The following is a 20,497-nucleotide window of genomic DNA, read 5'->3' on the forward strand; positions in this document are numbered from 1 at the left end:
TGGAGTTTTCTATAAAAGATATAACCGTTATTTTTATTATCATCCCAGAAAGAAAACAAAGTTTCATGTTTTAGAAAGAACTTGCAGCTTCAGGCAGTACTTCAGAATATTAGACCCTCTAGTCTAATGCATCAAGCAGTGTAACACAGAAATGATACCAAATCTGGTGCCGCTGGAAAAAAAAAACAAACCATTTCATAGAAGTGAAAATTGAATGCAAGCCACCATTTACAGAGCAATATCATATAGAGAAATGCCTTGCAAACTGCTCTCCATTTTCTTCAGCAACTTCCACAGTCTCTCTTGCATAGTGAATCAGAAATCACTTAGTTCTTCTTGATGTTGCAGGGCTCATGAATGCATCATCCTGCAATTGGCAAACAGATATGCATTACTAGGACTAGCATGCATTCCAAGTCATAAAAAGCAAAGTCACCTTTAGGTTAAACTAGAAAGCCTGGTCACAATATTTCATGCTTCCTGACAGACCTGGTTTTGTTGGTTTTGATATGAAAGAGATTATCTATTGATTAAAATGTCCAGGTCACAAATGTGCAGAGAATAAAAACCAAGTTTTTGTCAATATGATCAGAACAGCTACTCTGGAATGAGAAACAATTTATATTTCAGTTGTTATTACTATGAGCAGCACATACCCAAATAAAATTACGTCCATATAAATATCATACATCATAATTTACTGAGATTTGCATGAATCAAAAATACTGTTTCTTTTTGCATGTTCAGGCAAACGTAGTTTTGTATTTCAGATAGAAGAAGAAATAGCACAATAGGGAGAAGAGACAATAATGTAATGTCTTCTCTGAAGTGGTCAATCTCTGACATTGTTAAGGAATGCATCCTGACCATGCATGGCAGTCTGTGAAAACAAACTGCACAGTGCTTGACAGTATAATGTGTATTCTATTCAGTGCAAAGCTGTGTGTAGAGTCCTACTTGTTTAATTATTGATGGAACCATTTCCTACCAGTTCAAAGATGTACTGCAAGAACAGACACCTTAGACTTGAAAAGATAGTGTTTTAATTTTTTTTAAAAAGTGTGTTTACATAATTTGTGACAAGAAACAATAAAGTGCCCCAGAAAATAGCCATTTTAGATGCAGAAAAAGAAAATCTTGCTTCTTACAAGAATAAAATACATAAACAAATGAAAGGATACAGCCAAGCATTAAAGGAGATTATGATTACTTTATATCCCAGGCAATTGCAGGCACACATTTCAGCAATGACAATTCACCGATTAAGAACTGAAGGGAAAAAAGACTGGATTATTTTCCTGAGGTCCCTCCTAGCCTTATTTTTGACAATTATGAATATAGTCTAATTAAAGTTGGTTGCAATAATCTAGACCTGTTAGTGAAAAAAACAGTAAATTCAATTTCACTCTAAAATGCTTTATTCAAATAGCTGTAAGCTATAGAAACTTATATGAAATAAAACTAAAATAATACTACTATATACCATACCTCATCTGACTCAAAATCAACTCCTCTAGATGTTTGGCTTTGTGAACCTCTTTTACTAAGTGAAGATGTAGTTGACAACCTTGAAACACACAAGGAGAAAAAAAAACACAGCGTCAACATGTTCTCAATTACCAGAAATTCCAATAACTTTCCCTTCAAATTAGAGTTGGACCACCAATAATAAGAATAAATAAATAAATAGAAATAAGTAGAATAATAAAAATTCTCAAACTAACATATTAATTCTAAAGTTCTGATCTAGATTACCTGAATCAGTAGACTAATTCTTTTGTTACAGAAAGATAACCCACTTTAACAAGTAAAAATTTATATATATTCTCTAAGTAGTGTTTCTTATGACTTTCTTAAAAATCTGTTTTTTCACGTAGTGGATCAAATCCCTGGACTCTGCTGATTGCCAGTCAGAAATAAGGCACTTATGGTAATATTCATGAAGCAAACATACTGACCTTTGATTTCCTTTGGAAGAAGGAAAAAAAGAAGTGTCTTCTGGATCAGAGTCAACATCTATAATATCCTGAAAAAAAATAATTATAAAGCTTTTCCACGGAATGTATTTTTAGAGATAGAGTGCATAATGCTTCAGTACTATAGCACAGAACCTTTGGGTTTTTTTCCAACTACACACCTACTTAGTTACAATAGTACACAATTGACAGGGCTCCAGGCTAGAACTGGACAAATTTGCAAATATAGCACAAGTTTGCTCTTCAGATCTTTGATCTTGCAGAACCCCCAAAATACTCATGTATATACACTTATGTATCTTAGACTATGGCCACAAATACAAGTTTTTCTCAGACAAGCACCATACAGGTGATATAAAAGGTCTATGAATTAAAATGCAGAAACCTACTGCTGGAACTGATAGCTTGGGAACATCTGCTCATTTAGGCTAATGTTTTGACCTTGTATTTATTTTTCAAATCAATGGCAAAAGGCAGCACAACTTCACTCATATAAGAAGATGCTTACCTCAGAGTAAGCCTGAGATGAATTCAAGGAGGGGTTTGGTTTCAGAGGCCTAAAGGCTAGAATAAAACATGGAGTATTTTTAAAATGCTTACACAAATAAGTACAAACAACATTACATCATTCTTTTTATTTGAGACCTGCTTAGCATGCATGGTCTCTGCAAAATACCCTGTAAAACAAACAAGCAAAACCAAGAAATAATTAAGCCTTTGCTGGAGCCTGACAACCCAGGGATATAACCCTCTGTGCAGCTGCAGGTGCTTCCCAGTCTGGCTGAAAAACTATCAGGAACTTTGGTTCAGAAGAGAAAAATATTAACATAATTGATATTCCTGTATGTCTAGCAGTTTAGACATCAACACAACTGCTAAAATTTATTTCTCTGCAGTATTTTAGGTCATTTGCTGACCAATTTAAAATCGGGGCAATTTGCTGATTAAAACTCGCTCTACCTTTGGGCATTTTGTGTGGGATTCAGGTACAGATTTGTGAGCAGTATCTTTTTCTTTAATACTCAGATTACCTATGCTGTTTCCTCAGAGCCTGTCCTCCATAGCAAGCAAGAGCTACTCTTACATATGCAGGTGGCTTATATTGCAGATAAATTTTTCTTCCCTAGTAAAAACTGGTATTTCTAAAACTCATTACAATGTAAGACTAAAAGGATTTGCATTAAAGCTTACTACCTTGTAAACATCAGCCAAGTTTAAAAATTTTTTATCCCCTGAGGAATAGTCTTCATAAAATAATGCTATTAAGTCACAGTCTTTCTATGCTTATTTCTTCAGGAAATGCACACAGTAATATGTTCCCTATTTCCAGTTCTAGCCATAAGTTCCTGACACATTTCATTTTACACCATGACAGAAGAATAGTGATATTCTGTTTTCCCTTTCTTTTTGCTTTCTCTCATCACTGTTATTTTATTTCATTAGAGCTGAAAGAATCTCTCACAGCTGAATTGGACTAATAGAAATAAAAGCAATTAAAGCACTTCATCATTAAACAAACACCTGGAGAGAGCTGATTAGAGTAATGGACAGATCAAAAGCCTACCATCAATGATGGACATATTCTTGGCAGGCACAGATACAGGCTTGTAGATTCTGCTGCTAGAAGCTGACTCTTGGCTAGTGCTTCCTGTAGAGATAACAAAAAAAATGGAAATCTGTTCGGTTGGGGTTTTTTCCCCCTTTAGTCTATCATTACTGAGTGGGAAGTCACATAAAAAAAATCTACATTCCTCTTTACTCCTCACTTTCTTCCTGGAATCAAAGGCCCTCCTTACATGCAGAAGAACTGCTCTGGGTCAAGTGTTCAAAGTCCACAGATACACCCTCTAACACACAGGGCCCTGCTCTGCTGGGATCAGAACAGTGTTGGAGCACAGGCTCACAGAACTAGTTTAAAAGCATCAACCAAATCAGGCCCAAGATGATAGTCTTTGTTTCAACTCATCCTGCTCTGAGATGTGTTAGTGAGATAACTCAAAGCAGTATATTGCTGCAAGACCCCATCTTTTCTATTTTATTTATATATATATATATATATATATAAACCAGAAGTATATCTATAAAGGAAGTACCACTATCCACGTAAAGTGCACAGGCACATAGCCGAGGAGCTAGTCAACTCACTTTTCTTAGGAAACACTCCCCATTTTCTCAGTCACTAGAAACATTGAAGTCTCTTGTAAACTACATTATAATAGAGACAAGCTGTACCTCCTCCCTATACTGATCAAATGCATTACCATCAGCAGTAACAAAGGTTTATCCATGCACTTCACTGTACAGACATTCCCAATAATGCACCTTTTTAAGAGGCTACTATGTTTTCACAGCTGGGAAGCAAGATATTTTTCTTCTAAGCACAGTGTGAAAAAATTACAACTTAAGTTTTGTAAGGCAGTCAACTGTATGTAATAGGATACCCCAAGTATTTGAGAAGAATTTTTTTTCCAGTAGGAGTCCTTAAGCAGTAAATTTCCACTTGATGGAAGCATCAGAAAATAGTCACGTTTTAAAGAAAAAAAAGTCAGTAACTGCAGTATAAAGTGTGAGGTTTTTCTTACCTCTTCCCCTGCGAGATGAACCTCTTGCTGTTGAATTTTGTCCTTTTGCACCTCTTGCCCTACCTCTTGCCCGACCCCTTCCTCGGCTCAGCATTGCAGAAAGGCCTTCATTTGGATCACCAATGCCTATCATCTCCATATCCATGGAATCTTCATCACTGGAGGCCGCAACAAGAACTGCATCCTCAGATCTGTTGGCTTTAGCCCTGGCCATTGCCTTACATGGAACAGTAAGTATTACATGAAAAAGAATCTTAAATGATTGAAATGCACCCTAGTTGTGATATACAGTTCTAAACCACTGAAGTTTAGAAGACCCAAATCCTCAGCATTGTGGAAGGAAAGGATGTCTGTGAAAAAGCAGGGACAGTACTTAGTCTATTTAATTAGATGTGTACATGTAGAGTAGTTAGCTAAGCTCTGATAACAGAATGAAGCTAGTAAATATGATACATTATCGGTGGAGTTTGGTGGACAGGTCAGGTCATCTTGCGTCAGCCACATACACCTGGTCAGAGGAAGCACCTTCTGGGCTCCACCGACTTGTCAGTGGGTGCTTAAGACAACTAGTTCCTGTGAAAATATCCCAGATCAGGAGACGTGAATCTCACTCCAGGTGTCCTTTTTTTCCAAATTTCATTTCAGTCCCACATAGCTTGTAAGGACAAAGGAGCCCCAATGCTGTCAGTAGTTGGCAATTCTCTTTGGAAAAACATAAGTAATCTAGATATGAGTCTGTGGGAGATCTAAGACTCTAAGATTTAAGATTGCTGATAAGGATGCAGTACCTAAAGGCTTACCAATCCTACTACCAGTAACAACACTCAACACAGTTCACCCACATGTCCACTGGTAGTGGGATCACAAGTAGCTTAAGCTGACACATCTTTGAAGGTCACCTGCCTGGTCTAACCTCAGTTAAAAGCAAGAACAAATGAACATTCAGGTTCACAAATTTGTACAAGAAAAGAGATCTCAAAAGCCAAACTGAGTAATAGCTCAGGCACATATTATATTTTAAAAGAAGTTAGTAAGCTTCCAAGGCAGACAGGCACTTTTTGGCAAGGACAATGTTTAAGTATTGCTGAAGGATTGCTAAGTGACTTCCTTCATATGCAGAAGTCACCATGCCATTTTTCAGCTTATGTTCAAAATTCAAAGGAATTACCTCACGGACTTCCTTATCCTCTTCTTCAGCATTCTTTTTTCTATTCTCCCTAAATTTTCGCACCTGAATAAAAAAAGACTTGCCATCAAAATAACGGTTCATGTCATACAATAATCAAAACACAATAAGTGAGAAGTTTTGATCACTGAATTATTAAGTCAAGCTCATGTCAGAAATTAAGAGTTCAAGAATAATTAAACAGTTTGATTAGAACCCTTTCATGCTGTCCTATAGTTTAAGAGTCTCACATTCTATTAATAACTGAAGCTACATCACTGGGGAGAAAAAGGCTTGAGACATAATGAAAAGTAGGAGATACTATGTTCAAGAGAAGGAGAGTGTACATAATTTTGACAATAAGGGACATTGAAAAATGAATAACAGGAAAAAAGGGGTAGAGATGAAGAAGCAGGATAGAAAACAACTGTACTGAGAAGAGATGAATGTCGCAGTACATGTACAACTATGGAAGCTCAACTTGACAAGTATGGAAAAAGATATGAGGTGGGAGGGAAAAATATTAGTTCTAAAGACAAAAAACAACAACAATAACAAAAAACCAAATAGGGGCACAGAAAACCTGCAAGCACTGATTTTTTTATGTCTCTTTCAACCCCTCATGAATTAAAGCAATCAGCATGAAAATGGGTAGATGAAACCTTCCTTCCCCCACCAAATTTTTCTTTACACACTGAAAAGATAAGCTGCAAAACAACTTGTCATACAATTCTTGAATATTACAGCTGAATACATGGGCTCATGTGGAAACTCAGCAAGTTGACAGAAACATCTAATAAGAGTTACTTGACACACATAAACTGGGCTTGTCTCTGGGATACCCTGAGCTGCAAGCAGATACAAGCCAGTAGAGCACCTGAAGGGTAAGTTTCCTTTATGTTTGCCCTATTCTTGTACTCTTCCCAAAGCCAAAATGAAAAAGCTAATATGAGATTATATCTACCACCTTTCTCACAGTAGTGGTAAATATATAGTTCTATGTATATTAGAGCAACAGATCTTTTCTATGCATGCATGTGCAACCTAAACCCCATTTTCAATACAAGCTTTAAAACCATGTATTTGAAGCTTCATCACCATATTTACTAATTGCAGAAAAAGAACAGAGGCAAGTGTTACACATGCTCCACAGATAGGCAAATCTATTAAACCACGTTTGAACACTGATTTTTCTACTGTCTTGACCTCTCTTGAGGAATTAACAACAACAGAATATTACCTCCTCATCTATTTTTTCTTCCTCTGCATCAGTGCGACGCTCCCTAAGAAACTTCTGTGTTTTTTCTAGTTGAAATTTCACCAGTTCTTCTATGGCATCTTTTTCCTCTTTGTCCACAAACTCCTGCACTGCTTCTCCCATTCCTCTTTCAGTCAGAAGTGAAAGCTGTACTTTCTTTAGAATTGGGGAAAATATTTTGTTAAGAAGCATATGCCACTGAAGAAAGCAAGTAATATTCCTGCTGTTTCAGATAAGTATTACATTAAGTTGGTTGCAAAAACGGTAATGTGCACTGAATATTTCAGAGAAAAACACAGCAATAAGCAAACATGTTACTTGTCCTAATATAGTTACAACTCTCTTGCTACTAGCATGTCACCTTTACTTAAAATAGTACTTTCCAGACTCCTCAAAGAAAAAAGCTTCACAAACAGAAAAGAAACTACATTGCTAGTCATATCTAAAACAAAAAATTCTATGAAACAATGCTGCCCAACAGAATAAACTTTACAGCTATTATAAAAGACGACATTTATAAAAAAATAAGATAAGTATGTCAAAAGCATAGGATTTATGCTGTCCTGACAGCTAGCATGTGTCCAAGTTAGGCCAGATGATATAATTCGGGGGATCTTTACCTAAAGAATCCTTGCTCTAAAGACCTTCTGTAAAGCATGTTCTGAAGTAGCTTCTGCAAGTTATGCTTGATCATCTTGATCAAGCATTTGGGCACCTGAGTCACTATTTTTTTACCTGTGAGATGTTTCTGCCAGCGTGTTGGGAAAGGGAAATATATCAGATCTAACGTCAGGGTGGGAAGAAAGCAAACTGTTGGGGTCTCTCTTTCTTCTCCCTGCTCTGCTCTAAATATAATGTGAAATTGCACTACATCTGAGGGCACAAATATACTGCAAAGTAACAAGTTACTCCAAGTCAGCTGGTAATGGTAAATGCTACAGTCTCACATTGGTCCTCTAGTAAATTAAGGTAGCTTCTCCCTCAGAGCATGCTGCCTCACATTTTCCTCCTTACCTAAATATGACACATCATTTAGTACAGGGTAGACACTGCAGGTTCCTGTGAAGAATTATCATAATGTTCTCAAACCAGCATGTGTTCACATACCTGTACAACCTATACACAACAATTACTTGTTAATCTAAGACACATACTTCATGTGGTAATTCACACACAGTTATATGGGAAATAAATTCACTTCTCAGTCAATGTCAGAGTGTTTTCAGGGTGCACTACTACTTCCACTAAGAAAGCCAAGGAAAAAAAAAAAAGAAAAAAATATTATACTATATTAAAAAATCATAAAAGATAGAAAAATACCTTCTCCGCTGTCTGGAAATACTGCTTTACAAGGTCTTCCACCCTCAGTGTTATCCCCTCAGCAGGTCTGCTAACCAATTTTCCAAAGTTAAGATCAATGTCTAGAATACAAAAGCCCAGTGGCACCATCATACACATTTGCAGCTCTTAATTATTATCATCCCACTCATAGTAATAGGAAAAAAGGTTAACACAGGCCTCTTAAGAACTGTGGGTCCTTTTTATATGTAAAGCTTTTTCTTCTAACTGTAGAGTCTATTGTCTGGAAACACAGTTAAACATAATGGATGCAAGAACTGTACAGACAACTTCACCTCTAGCAGACATAGGGTTCTTCTAACTACCACGTCTGGAACTACATATTGAACATTATATCCTGAAGGTTAATAAAACTAAACTCTAGAAGATCACAAATGGAAGAAAATCAAAGAAGCCATCAAAGCATGAAGGTTTTTTATAAGTAACTCATTTATTAGAGAAGAAATTTTCCTCCAAAGCACGCTGACTGATTTTCAGTAGAAAATGCCCATAGCTCATTAAAGCTGCCCCATTCTCCGGTAGCAAGGTAGAAATGGCACAAGAATGAAAGGGATAATCACCTGAGATTAGCATATACCACACAAAGTAATATAAAGTGACTACAGACTGCTTTAAGACAACTGCCACATGAAAGCACAAAACAGTGTGGTTTTGTTAGCCTGGTTATATAAGCAGCTATGACAAGAGAAACATTAACAACTTCTGAATTACTGAAGCTGTGTATTCCAAAAAGCTTGAGATTGCACAACTATGAAAAAAAACCCCAAAGCACAGTAAACCAAGATCAATATGGTATAATTTTAAAAATCCTAACAAAAAGTAGTTTTTTCACTAAACGATGTTTTGAACTTTACAGAACTGACAGTGTTCATAAAAACTGTCAATGAAATTGGAGTACTTACAATGCACTAATGTGAACTATTAACAGTGCTTTAGCACATTATGTTCTTGCACAAGCTGCATCTTCATTAGAGACCATTACAAATCCAGTATTTGGGCAACATCTGTTAACCATTTATAAAAAAATTCTAGGCACAGTGAGAAATGCTGCAATAGTAATAGCTATTATTTTTTTTGCACAAATGCTTGAATAGAGACATACCTGGAACAGACAAGCCAAGAGCACCTCATACACATGATTAATCAGGGCAAACAAAATGCTGTCATACATATGGACCTTTTTTTAAAATATAAAAACATCTCTCAAGCCCACTCCCTCCATTACTATTTTAGGGATAAACAAATGAACTCCTAAAGCAATAAAATTAAAAGACAAAGGGAAAAAGCACTACACTCATCTGTTTTCCTGCAGAGTGATCTAAACCAACCATCTCATTCTAAGAAGTCTCAGGAGCGAGCTGATTAATCCCTTTCATGGTAATTATCACAGAATCAGAGTAATTCAGTCTGGTATGGGGCTATATGTATTACTGTAGGCAACTCAATAAGGTTTGAGGCCAAAATAAGAAGGAACTGTTTATGAATAACTGTCAGCAGATGCTGTGATAAATATCAGAATTTTAGACAAACCCAGAAATAGAACAAAAGTACTTGCGTAATATATACGCTTAAATGAGACAATGCATTTTTACTCCTATAACACATTGGAAGGTAGACACCAAGCTTTTGCAAGTGCTGGACAACAAATTAAAGAAGAAGGAAAACCAAGGCAAGCCAATTATTCCTTTCTTCATAGTTACCATTTTTCTGTTTTTGTTCACGATGCCTGAAAAAGTGTATGATGTCTTTTGGGTTAGCCACCCTATGCATGTACTTCTGGCTAAAACGATGGACACTGAATGGTTCAAAGCCACCTGCATAATCAACCTAAGAGAGAAAAGGAAAAATTTAAATATGAAACAAATAGAAATGGAGAAGCCACGCAAATCCAGCTGAGGAAAAATTAAAGTAAAAAATAAGTCAACCTAAATTGAATGCCTTACTCTGTCGAATAGTAAATGGCTAAAAATAGCTAATAATAATATCAACAGAATAGCTAATAACAGCTCAGATTCATAACTTGATTCTAATTTGTTTCACTTACTAGCCTTAGGGGAAGTTTCCATAAATTAGGTTAGGAACACATGCAGGATAATATGACTTAAGAAAGACTTATATATTACGTGTTTACACAAAAAGCATGACTTTGCTTTGAATCTTTTCAAAGTGACCTTTCAGAACAAAGCAACATAAACGGAACAGTTTCTTACTCGTAATCTTATGAGAGGCTTCTCTGGTTGGCGTGGATTTCCCAAGCGTTCTCTTTCTGCGTTGTCCAGCATCAATTCAACCTGTGAAGGAGAATCAGAAATTCAGTTCCACTTTCTCTTACAGATGCCCAAATGTTTCAAGTTTAATTTAAAATACATCCAGTTGCAAGAGGAGCTATAAAAATAAATAATTATAGGATCTGCTCTCATTCCTGAACACATATGTATAAGTATCCAGCCAAAAGCCATAAAATGACTGAGAAAAACATCACAACGGAAGGCTCATTCTTCAGATCTAGTGTAGTCCAGCAGTATCTACACCCCTGATCGCTCACACTACTTTACTTTATAGCCATTATGCTTTGCTAAATTTCTAGTTCCAAGGAAAAAGCAGGAAGAGACTTATACAAACCTAAGAAGCAAGAGCAACTAATTAACCTACTTAGTTACTTCTGCCACTTCACACTGCGCAGCCGAGCTTTCAGGGTTTAGGTCGGCGTATTTATGCAGGTTCCAAAGCACACATCCAACACTGCCCCACTCTTAGGGGGCAAGTTTTTGTACAAAGATGATATGGACACCCATAAAGCAGTTCCAGCCTGCTTTAATAGGTCATCCCAGTCAAGGAATCTGGAAGCCAAGGCTGCAGAGTGAATGGCATGTAATTAGCTCTCTATGGAAACACTGCCTAAGTTCATCTCAAATAATATAGGGCAAGACAAAATACTTCTCATCTTCCAGTCTCAAAATCAGTCACAGATCCCATCCCCTGTCCGTACACTGTTATCTATAAACTATTAGCATTACAAGTTACCTTTTCCGTGCAGAATGCTTGTATTGCCTGAGTAACATTAGGATTGTCAGGATTAAAAAGATCTGGATGATCAGCTAGAACAATATCCTCTATGTGGAAAGTTCGCACTGTCTCTAGAGCAATCTTCTGCATTTTCATATTTTTCCCTTTAACATGCAGCAAACCAATGTGTCTAGAAGGAGAAAGGTAACTTACTAAAAGATAAACTTAAGAGAACTATGGTATAAAGATTTGTTTTAAATTCATGTCTACTTTTCAGGGGCAAAATTTTAAAAGCTATAGGAAGTTCATGGATCTGTATTTCAGAGTTGGACCTGTCAAACATCAGTTTTATTATATTTAGATTGTGCTTGTTCCATACACAAGCACATGTACTCATTTGCTTGTATTCCAATTTATCAGGGTGTAACTCCTCTTAGGTAATTTCCATTTGCTTCAAATGTTAAATAGTAAGCAAAGCAAAAATTCTACTAGGCACCGATTCCATCTACTTTATTATATCACACTCCAAAGCTAATCCACTCCATAAGTCCTTTCATACTTAATACAAGTGTTTTTCTGTTCTCATCACAATACCTGAGAGACATAAGACAAGTGATAAACAAGAACAAAAAGAAAAGCTCACGCACTTCTTCACAGCTTCTCCAGGGGACAGAGATGTCACCACTGAACTTCCTGGCTGACAAACATAAAAACGTTGTTGTTCATTTTGGAATGGAGCTATTTTACACTCATGTTCGTGACCCCACACAACAAGATTAATAAAGTCATCTAAAAACTGCTCTGGAATGTAGTTGGTAGCTCCATGTTTGCTCCTGTTCAAGAGAAGAGAAAAATAATGGGTGGGCAAGGGGGAGTGAAGGAGGAGAAAAATATCAGTGTGATTTAAAGCAATACAGAAACTGCAGCAATAATATCTGACATACATGTGAGGTCCTCTTCACATTTATTCCTTACACAATTGTGTAATGTTTGGTTAAACAAAAAGGCAACTTACACAGCTCACTGTTTTACACAGCTCACTGTCTTCTGCTCCACTCCTTTTATTTGGGTCTCTCTTTTCTTCTTACCTGGCTTGCAAGACTTTATTTTTTTTCTATATGAATGCTTTTATAGCACCTCATGGCCATTGTTTTTGTTTGGTTCTTTGTTTTGTTTTTAAATGGTGGGGTAAAACCCACTGAAATAAACAGACATGAAATAAACAGATTGCCACCCCCAATCCCTTTCCAGAAGGCACAGGATGTGAAGGAGGAGTGAAGTGAGTTCCTTCAGCCTACTGGACAGAGATCAGGACAGGGTTATCTGAGCTATATTTGTTTACGTCTGCCTCACCACTACTTGAACATAAGGATTACCCTCTTTCTCAGGAAAAATGAGAAGAAAAGATTTAGAAAAGAACTCTGCCTGCTCCTACTACCACTGCTGGGAGAAGTGTGTAGACAGACAGAATATCTGTAAAGCATTGCAGTGCAAGGTAAGATAGATTGTTGAATTATAGTTTAAACAAGTATAGAAAATACAATATGAAGTTTAATGTTCTTCCAGCTTTAACAAGCAGACAAGACTTAATTATATGCATATTACACTACAAACCCCCACTGCCCCTAACTATAAAAGTTTGGGAAGAGATTTCCCAACATTACTAATTCATTTATTTCAACCCTTTTCCTTTATGATTCTTCTGCAGAAAGAGTTGTAAAAGAAAGTTTTCTTCTGGGAAAATCTTAAGAAACCAGCTACTCACAGGAAGCACCAACTAAAATGCATCTGGCTTTCTCACCTATCCTTTGTGAGACAGTTTAATGAAGTAACACAGTAAGTTTAAAAGTCACTGTAATTCATTCAATACCGTTACCTATTTTGATGAATCACAAACAAGTTAAACCAACTATCTTCATCTTCCTTTGGTCTCAGCATGGTTACTTGTTTATTGACAAACATACGATACAACCTCTCATCTGGAATAGCTCCTGGAGTGGACAAACAAAAAAAAACTAAATAATTTTTTGTGGTAAACCAACTCTGTATTTTATAGCATTTTTATTAGTACCTCTATTAAAAACAGCACAGAGAAAAAATATAGCAGCCTTTCAATACCTAAAGAGGACTTACAAGAAAGGTGCAGAGGTACTTTTTACCAGGGAAAGCAGTGATAGGACAAGGGGGAATGGCTTTAAACTGTAAGAGGATAGATTTAGGTTAGAGTTTAGGAAGAAGTTCTTTACTGTAATGGTGGTGAGGCACTGAAACAGGTTGTCTAGAGAAGTTGTGGATGCCCCATGTCTGGAAGTGTTCAAGGCCAGGTTGGATGGGGCTTTGATTAAAGTGGTCAAACAGAAGGTGTCCCTGCCCATGGCAAGGTGTTGGACCTAGATGATCTTTAATGTCCCTTCCAACCCAAACCGTTCTGTGATTCCACGATTCTATGATTTTCATGACCTTTGAAGTCTGAGGCATGATTATGAACAGATCAAAATATGGCTACTTTACTAGATAGACCTCTGAAAAGAAGACATTTTAACATGAAATCTGTCTTAAAGCTACTGCTTAAAGTAGCTTCACAAAGTACATCTGGTTTAAGACCTTTTGCTAATTGTCTGTGCCAAACAACTGACTATAGGCAGAATTAAAAATAACAGAAAGGCTGTTTTTGTTTCTTATCGACACACTAAGAAGCATATTTTATTGTAATATGGAATTTAAAAACAGATACTTAGTAGAGATGGAGTTCTTAAACATACTTCAAAACGCTATACAAAACAAGAAATAAACTATGAGTTCTACAAAGTCTGTGTTTTGTCATAGAGCAGGGAAAAGTCTGCTGAACTTCTGAACTGTTTGTTGCCGATTATTTCCCTGATGTTTTTAATAAGTAAAAAAACTCAAACCATTCATAGTCAGGGTTCATGATGCATTTCAGTAAAATCCCATATGGAGTTTACTTATTTTGTTTAACAAAGAATGCTCTCTAAATCAGAAAAAGTCAAGAAAGTACATATAATCCCGGCACAATCTCAAAGAAACATCTCACGAACATTTTCATGCAGCAACATGTGTACTTTAGAAAGTTGTTGCATTTCCCAGCAACCATTTTGGGTATTGAAAACTTATATTGTGGTATTAGAACCTTCACTACTAACCTTTGCAAAGTATCTCATTAAATACAGGAAATCATGGCCATCTAGGACTTAACTTTTAGCTATAAAAGTTGCTTAGACATAAGTGTTTAAGCACTCATGCCTAGACACAAAATAAGGGAAAAAATTAAGATATTAATACTTAGCTTCTCTAGACAGAGAGCAGTCAAAAATAACCGTTCTTAGTAAGAAGTAAGAGTAGAGGGGAATCTGGTGGAGAAAACAGAAAGGGACAAAGCTGAAGCTGAAAACCTAGCACTGAACACCTTTGAAGTATGAAACTCCTCATAAGTTTATTTAAAGAAACTGAGGTTACCTGTGACAGATATTACCTGTGAACCACTTCAGACAGGCATGAAAGACATTAGGTTTCTGCTCAGATAGTTCGTTTTTGAATAAAACCAAAATGGCACATGAACATAACAGTGTTTAAGTTTTACCTAAACAGGATGAAGTAAGCTTAGTACACAACTGAGAGAATTTACGAGTGTGATTACTCTGACTAGATACACAGACGCTATTTATGGCTAACTTAAGCAGGGTTCATTTAAGACCAAAAAAAGTACAAAAATCAAAGTATTGAAGAATTTATTCTAAATGAAAAAAAGCAAAGAAAAAGCCTGTCAGCCAGCGACAACACAGCAGGAAGAGAAAACCAACACTGCCATAGAATTGATATGCTTTAATATAGAATTACTTAGACCTTCATGTTTGTTGTAGCCTTTTAAGTTTGTTACAACTTTATTTAGACCTATTGAGCTTCAGTAACACATGAAGAGTCTGACAGACTAATACTCACCCAAGCCATACAGAGCAATTTTTGTTCTACCCTTACGTAATAAAATGGGACTAATATCTATTTTCTCCACAGAAGTTGAACGTCCAAAGTGATTCAGCAATCCTGCACAGCTTAAAATATCCAATGCACACAGTGCATCTGCCTGCAAAAAATATTAAGAAACAAATATAAAAACTTTGAACAAAACATCTAGTCTTTAATATCTAAGTGAAAGTCTCAAAAGGGAGAGAGAGTATCTTTCCTTAAGTAACTTCTGCAGTTGAAACACCCCACCACATATATTAGCTTTTTTTTTAAGTGTTCATGGGTACAGAAGCAAATCCCTTTTCCTTACAAGTCCTACTTAATTTGAACAATGTGAAATTAAACATTAAATCATTCAGAAAAACAAAAACATAAAAAAACCCCCAAATAGACAGTCTCTAAACTACTACAAAAATTATCTGGTTAAGCTAACTACCTCATAATAAGTCCAAAGTTAAACTTCTGCTAAAACCCTAATCTCCATGATATACTGCTTTTTGATATAAAATGCAAAATTATTAATTCAACACACAGACTTTAATGCTTTCTAAATGTCCATTTCCTGCTTACTTTTAGTAGCTTATTTTTAAGCTAGCATTTCATCACTATTGGATTATCTTCCCTGAAAATGCAAGATGCATATCAATTGCATATGCACAAGTCAAAATACCAAAATTCTCTTCCTTTAAGAAAAAAAGCTTTCAGTTTCTATAGATAGAATGTTTTAGAAACCTTCTGAAAGACTGTCACTGTGAACCTGTTCTCAATGACAGAAACCTACATAAATTAAGAAATTAAATGTAGTTCATATGAGTCTCTTCTTTCCATTTGCTTTTTTAATGTCACGCTTACCCTTTACTTGTTGTCATTTATTAACATTCCTAAAGTTATACAAAATATTTACACAAATATTGGAGCAACTGACTAAAACTAGGTGATCTCCAAGAACTGTATTTCTATACAAGTCTCTACTTCTATAATATCTTTGTAATGTAACAGCATAGTACAATTATGATAATAATTACCCCTGTGGGATCATCATGATTGCCATGAATACTAAAAACTGGAATAGAAATGTTGAGATTTTCATCCTGATAATTCACCCATGGAAATCTGAACAAGAAGAGGAAAGGAAGTTAAAACTACATCTGCAAATTTGTGGATGATCAATATTCTCTTCAAATTAACACCATCACAGACAGATCACAGCAGCTACATGAATGAGTACAAAGGGGCTATGAATAAGCTTAAACTGCACAGCATAAGAAGATTCTTATTCATGGACTGGAATGGCACTTCCAACTGGGAATAGGGTAGCAAAAAGGACCTATTCTTTTAGAACAAGTCTATGAAAAGAATTGTACAACATATTGTGTGGTAGCAGCAGACTAAGCTGTATAACCCTTGCTTACACACAAAGACCTCTGTTGATTCTACCACAGCAATTCATCTAAATTGGTTTACTTGTATTGTACTTGCAAGATAGAAACTAGATTACATAAAGGTATCAAGTGTCACAGCACATTCAAAAGTTTCTCAAAATACTGTACACATTCCTTTATAGACTTAGGTAAGTGAAGTTATCCTGTAGACTGTCCCACAAAGAGAGGCCTAAAACTTCAAGGTTCTAGTCACAGAGGATATAAATTAAAAATCACAACACACTCACCCAATATGCAAACCAAGCCTTACATGATAATTTATAGGAATGTACTTACTTGCTGTGATGAAAATTAACTGCCTGATCACTCAAAATTTCAAACTGAACAGGACGATCACCCATGCAGTATTTTCTTAGCGACTCCAAACAAGAGTGTACTGTTTTTCTGGAAGGTTTGTTGTCATGAAAAAGGTCCCCACCTAATAAAATAAAGTCCACCTGTATGTAACAAAAAGCTTTATTATTTTAATACAACACTTCGTATTACCTTGAAAGACTTCCAATAAAATTGTTTAGATTATTTCTTCTAGGGAATTCCACATATTTCCTCATATCTGAGGAAGTATACTCCTAGGTAAAAGGAGTTAGTAGTAGCAGACACAAAATTTAACTTCCTCATGAAAAAAAGTAATTAAATTACTATTTAAAACAAAATCAAACCCCAAAAGATCCATTTATCAAGAGCCATAGGACAAAAAAACTGACAGTGTTAAAAAAAAAAGTATCAGTGAAGGTGAAGTATTTTAATAAGGGCCACCAAATTGGCTCCTGAACATTTTTTTTGACAGGCATGAAGAGATACATTATTTTTTTATCGCTGCGGTAGCTAGTGGGAAGAAATCAGTAGCTATCACCACATTATTTTGAGAAGGTACTAGTCGTGGTTTCCACATATACTGTATATATTTAGCTTTTGAAAAAGCATTAGGATAAAACCTCATCAAAATTACAAATAATTTGAACAATAAAGATTAATTCTTTAAAAACTGAATTACAGAATTGTTAGGTTGGAAAACACCCCTAAGATCATCGAGTCCAAATGTTAACCCAGCACTGCCAAGTCCACCACTAAACCACGTCCCTAAATGCCCCATCCACACATCTTTTAAATACCTTCAGAGATGTTGACTCCACCACTACCCTGGGAAGCCTGTTCCATTGCTTGACAACCCTTTCAGGGAAGAAACCTTTCCTAATATCCGGACTAAATCTCTTCTGTCACAAATTGAGGCCATTTGCTCTTGCCCTATTGCTTGTTCCTTAGGAGACTGACCTTCCTCTGGCTACAACATCCTTTCAGGTAGTTGTTGTGAGTAATAAGGTCCCCCTTGAGCCTCCTTTTCTCCAAAACAAATAACCCAGCTCCCTCAACCACTCCTCGTCAGACTTGTGCTCCAGACCCTTCCCCAGCTCTGCTGCCCTTCTCTGGACATGGTCCAGCTTTCCAATATCTTTCTTGCAGTGAAGGGCCCAGAACTGAACATGGGATTTGAAGCATGGCCTCACCAGTGCTGAATACAGGGGGACAATCACTGCCCTTGTCCTGCTGGCCATACTAGTGCTGATACAGGCCAGGATGCCATTGGCCTTCCTGGCCTCCTGGGCACACTACTGGCTCATGTCAATCAAACTGGGCCCTAGGGATGCAGCCTCACACCCGTTATGCCAGGCTACCTGGGAAGGTGGGGCAGTCACAGAGGAGATGCGCCTGCTGCACCAGGCTGGAATATGTTACCTTTGCCACCTGTCCCTTAATTCAGTGAGTTCATCCAGTGGGAGAGAGGACAGGAAATCTTCTGTATCATGTGCCCTGTCTGCCTTTCAGGCTGATCACAGGGAAGGCATAGTGTGATTCCAGTAGTGTTTCTCTCACACCCACACCCGCTCCCTGATACTCCTCCACCTCCTCACCCTCTCCCGGTGCTCTGTCCCTAAGTGGAATTCCCCTAGCCAGGTGCGCCTCCCACAGCTGTGCTCACTGCTGTCAGTCAGCACTGGTGGAACAGCAGAGCCCACCCTGCAGCTGATGTTGGAGTGGCATTCAGTTCCCACTGAAGCTCTGTCTGGGCAGCTGTGTCAGTTGTGGTGGATGCAGCGGTGAGAGAGGCCACAGCTTTCTGTCAGATGGATACCACAGCTCCCTGGGTGGAGCTGGCAGGGCTTCAGCACCCTTCCTGCATGAAATGTTATGCCACAGCATGTCTGCCTGTCATGTTTGTGGTGCACCTGTTTGCTGCTGGTCCCCCTGGGCTTCTTTTACAGGTGGGGAGGTAGTTGGCTGCCACTGCTCCTGGCCCTGCTTGGGTCCCATCAGTTGCTGTTGTTCGAGATGCAGGCTCCTGGCAGCAGCTCACAGCTCCTCATAAGGTTGCCCTGGTTCGGGAAACTCCCCTCTGCACCACTCTAGAGGATTCTGCTGCTGACTGTGCCGGCACCAGGGCTGGTCACCTCAGCAACTCAACACTCTAACAAACACTTCAAAAGCTTCTAACATTTTCTCTACTTTCTGATTTGAAGATTTGAAGACTGTGCATCATCAACCTCACACTCTCCCCTACTATTTTCCCTCCTTGAATTGACAAACTCTCTGCAAATACCAGTGAAACTGGTGCAGGCAATCCAAAAACACAGTTAATGCAACCAGGGTCATAATTTAACACGAATGCTCTCTCAAAAGAATAGGCACTCCTTTCACTAAAACAGAAACGAAACTGGTTGCAATGAATAGCTTGAATGCTCTCTCAGAAGAATAGGCATTCCTTTTACTAAAACAGAAATGAAACTGCTTGCAATAAATAGCTTAGTCATTTGATTTCATATTACTATAGATTGTACTAGGACTAAGCTGTACAGCTTTTGGCAGATACGAATGTATTTTCAACAGCCTCACTCCTTCCTTTTCCAAAAAGTAGCACTTACTTCATTTTTTTGAGCATGGTCCAGAATTTCATTAAAAGTTACAAATGTATCATTTCCACGAACTGGATCTTTCTCCAAATAGCCAAGATGAATATCAGTAGCAACAAGTATTTTAAAGGTGTCTTCATCATCCCTACATAAGACAGAAAAACTTGTGTCACAGAGCAACACACATAGGGAATTTCAACACAGTCTTTATTAAGGTAAGCTGGTCTGTCCAAAGTCACAAAATACACAGGAGATCTGCCATAAAACTCTGCCAAATGTCATTCCTGTAATGTTCTTAAAATATTTCGCTAATTTTACTGCAAATGTTACATCACCAAACCAACCAGTTGCTAGGTTCATCCCAGTCATTCTACTCTAGTGAAGGGCTGCAACCACCTCTCTGCAGTACCTAACGAAAAACTAAGGAATCCTCAGTATATTTCCTGCCTTTAAAAATACTTGTTGAACAAACATTCAACTTCTCTCCCTGCACTGGTAATCTGCGTGTATGTGACGGCAAGCATGATGATCATAAGGACCTGAGGGAAAACACAAATGATGATCCGAGCTCTCCTTAACTCATCCCAAACATACAAAACACTCGCTGTCTGATGTGACAGGACGGCACGGCGTCGCAGACAACGGGAGCTTACTGTGAGTTGACGGTGCTCATCTTCGTGCCAAGGCTGTTCAGGTCAGGGAGTCAGCTTCTCTCGTCATAGGCGGTGTGTGAAACGTAAGAGACAGGACAGACGCTGGGTTAGCAGGTAGGCACAGCGAACGATCCCTCACGCCGCTGGATCAGTCCCCCCTCCCGCCGCT

At 37.5% G+C, this 20,497-nt stretch overlaps 1 protein-coding gene across 4 annotated transcripts; it reads right to left on the reverse strand.

Moving 5' to 3' along the window:
• Positions 1 to 5: 5 nt before the first annotated feature.
• On the reverse strand, positions 6 to 20,496 carry MRE11 (MRE11 homolog, double strand break repair nuclease). Of its 4 annotated transcripts, none has more exons than XM_064645089.1 (19): positions 20,329 to 20,496; positions 19,688 to 19,820; positions 17,046 to 17,187; positions 16,353 to 16,440; positions 15,304 to 15,445; positions 13,223 to 13,337; positions 11,994 to 12,179; positions 11,365 to 11,536; positions 10,551 to 10,631; positions 10,041 to 10,167; positions 8,302 to 8,402; positions 6,964 to 7,137; positions 5,727 to 5,789; positions 4,559 to 4,775; positions 3,541 to 3,624; positions 2,485 to 2,540; positions 1,959 to 2,026; positions 1,489 to 1,567; positions 6 to 367 (listed from the first exon to the last, which is right to left on the reverse strand). In XM_064645089.1, exons 3-19 carry the CDS (start codon positions 17,108 to 17,110, stop codon positions 323 to 325), a joined length of 1,863 nt encoding a protein of 620 aa, XP_064501159.1. In that variant the 5' UTR covers positions 17,111 to 17,187; positions 19,688 to 19,820; positions 20,329 to 20,496; the 3' UTR covers positions 6 to 322. The 4 variants fall into 4 exon arrangements, with proteins under 4 accessions (XP_064501159.1, XP_064501157.1, XP_064501158.1 ...); XM_064645087.1 differs by having other exon boundaries at positions 17,046 to 17,206; positions 20,329 to 20,463; XM_064645088.1 differs by lacking the exon at positions 20,329 to 20,496 and adding an exon at positions 20,215 to 20,319 and having other exon boundaries at positions 17,046 to 17,206.
• Position 20,497: the final 1 nt, after the last annotated feature.

Source organism: Pseudopipra pipra, chromosome 2 (genome assembly GCF_036250125.1).
Source record: "Pseudopipra pipra isolate bDixPip1 chromosome 2, bDixPip1.hap1, whole genome shotgun sequence".
NCBI lineage: Eukaryota > Metazoa > Chordata > Aves > Passeriformes > Pipridae > Pseudopipra > Pseudopipra pipra.

Excerpts from the sequence above, each read along its gene's own strand:
- MRE11 (XM_064645087.1), bottom strand. The coding sequence starts at position 20,348 with ATGAGCACCGTCAACTCACA. Across the intron at positions 10,632-11,364 it reads AAGCATTCTGCACGGAAAAG|GTTGAATTGATGCTGGACAA; the intron begins GTAACTTGTAAT and ends TCTCCTTCACAG. Across the intron at positions 5,790-6,963 it reads AAGAAAAAATAGATGAGGAG|GTGCGAAAATTTAGGGAGAA; the intron begins GTAATATTCTGT and ends TTTTTTATTCAG.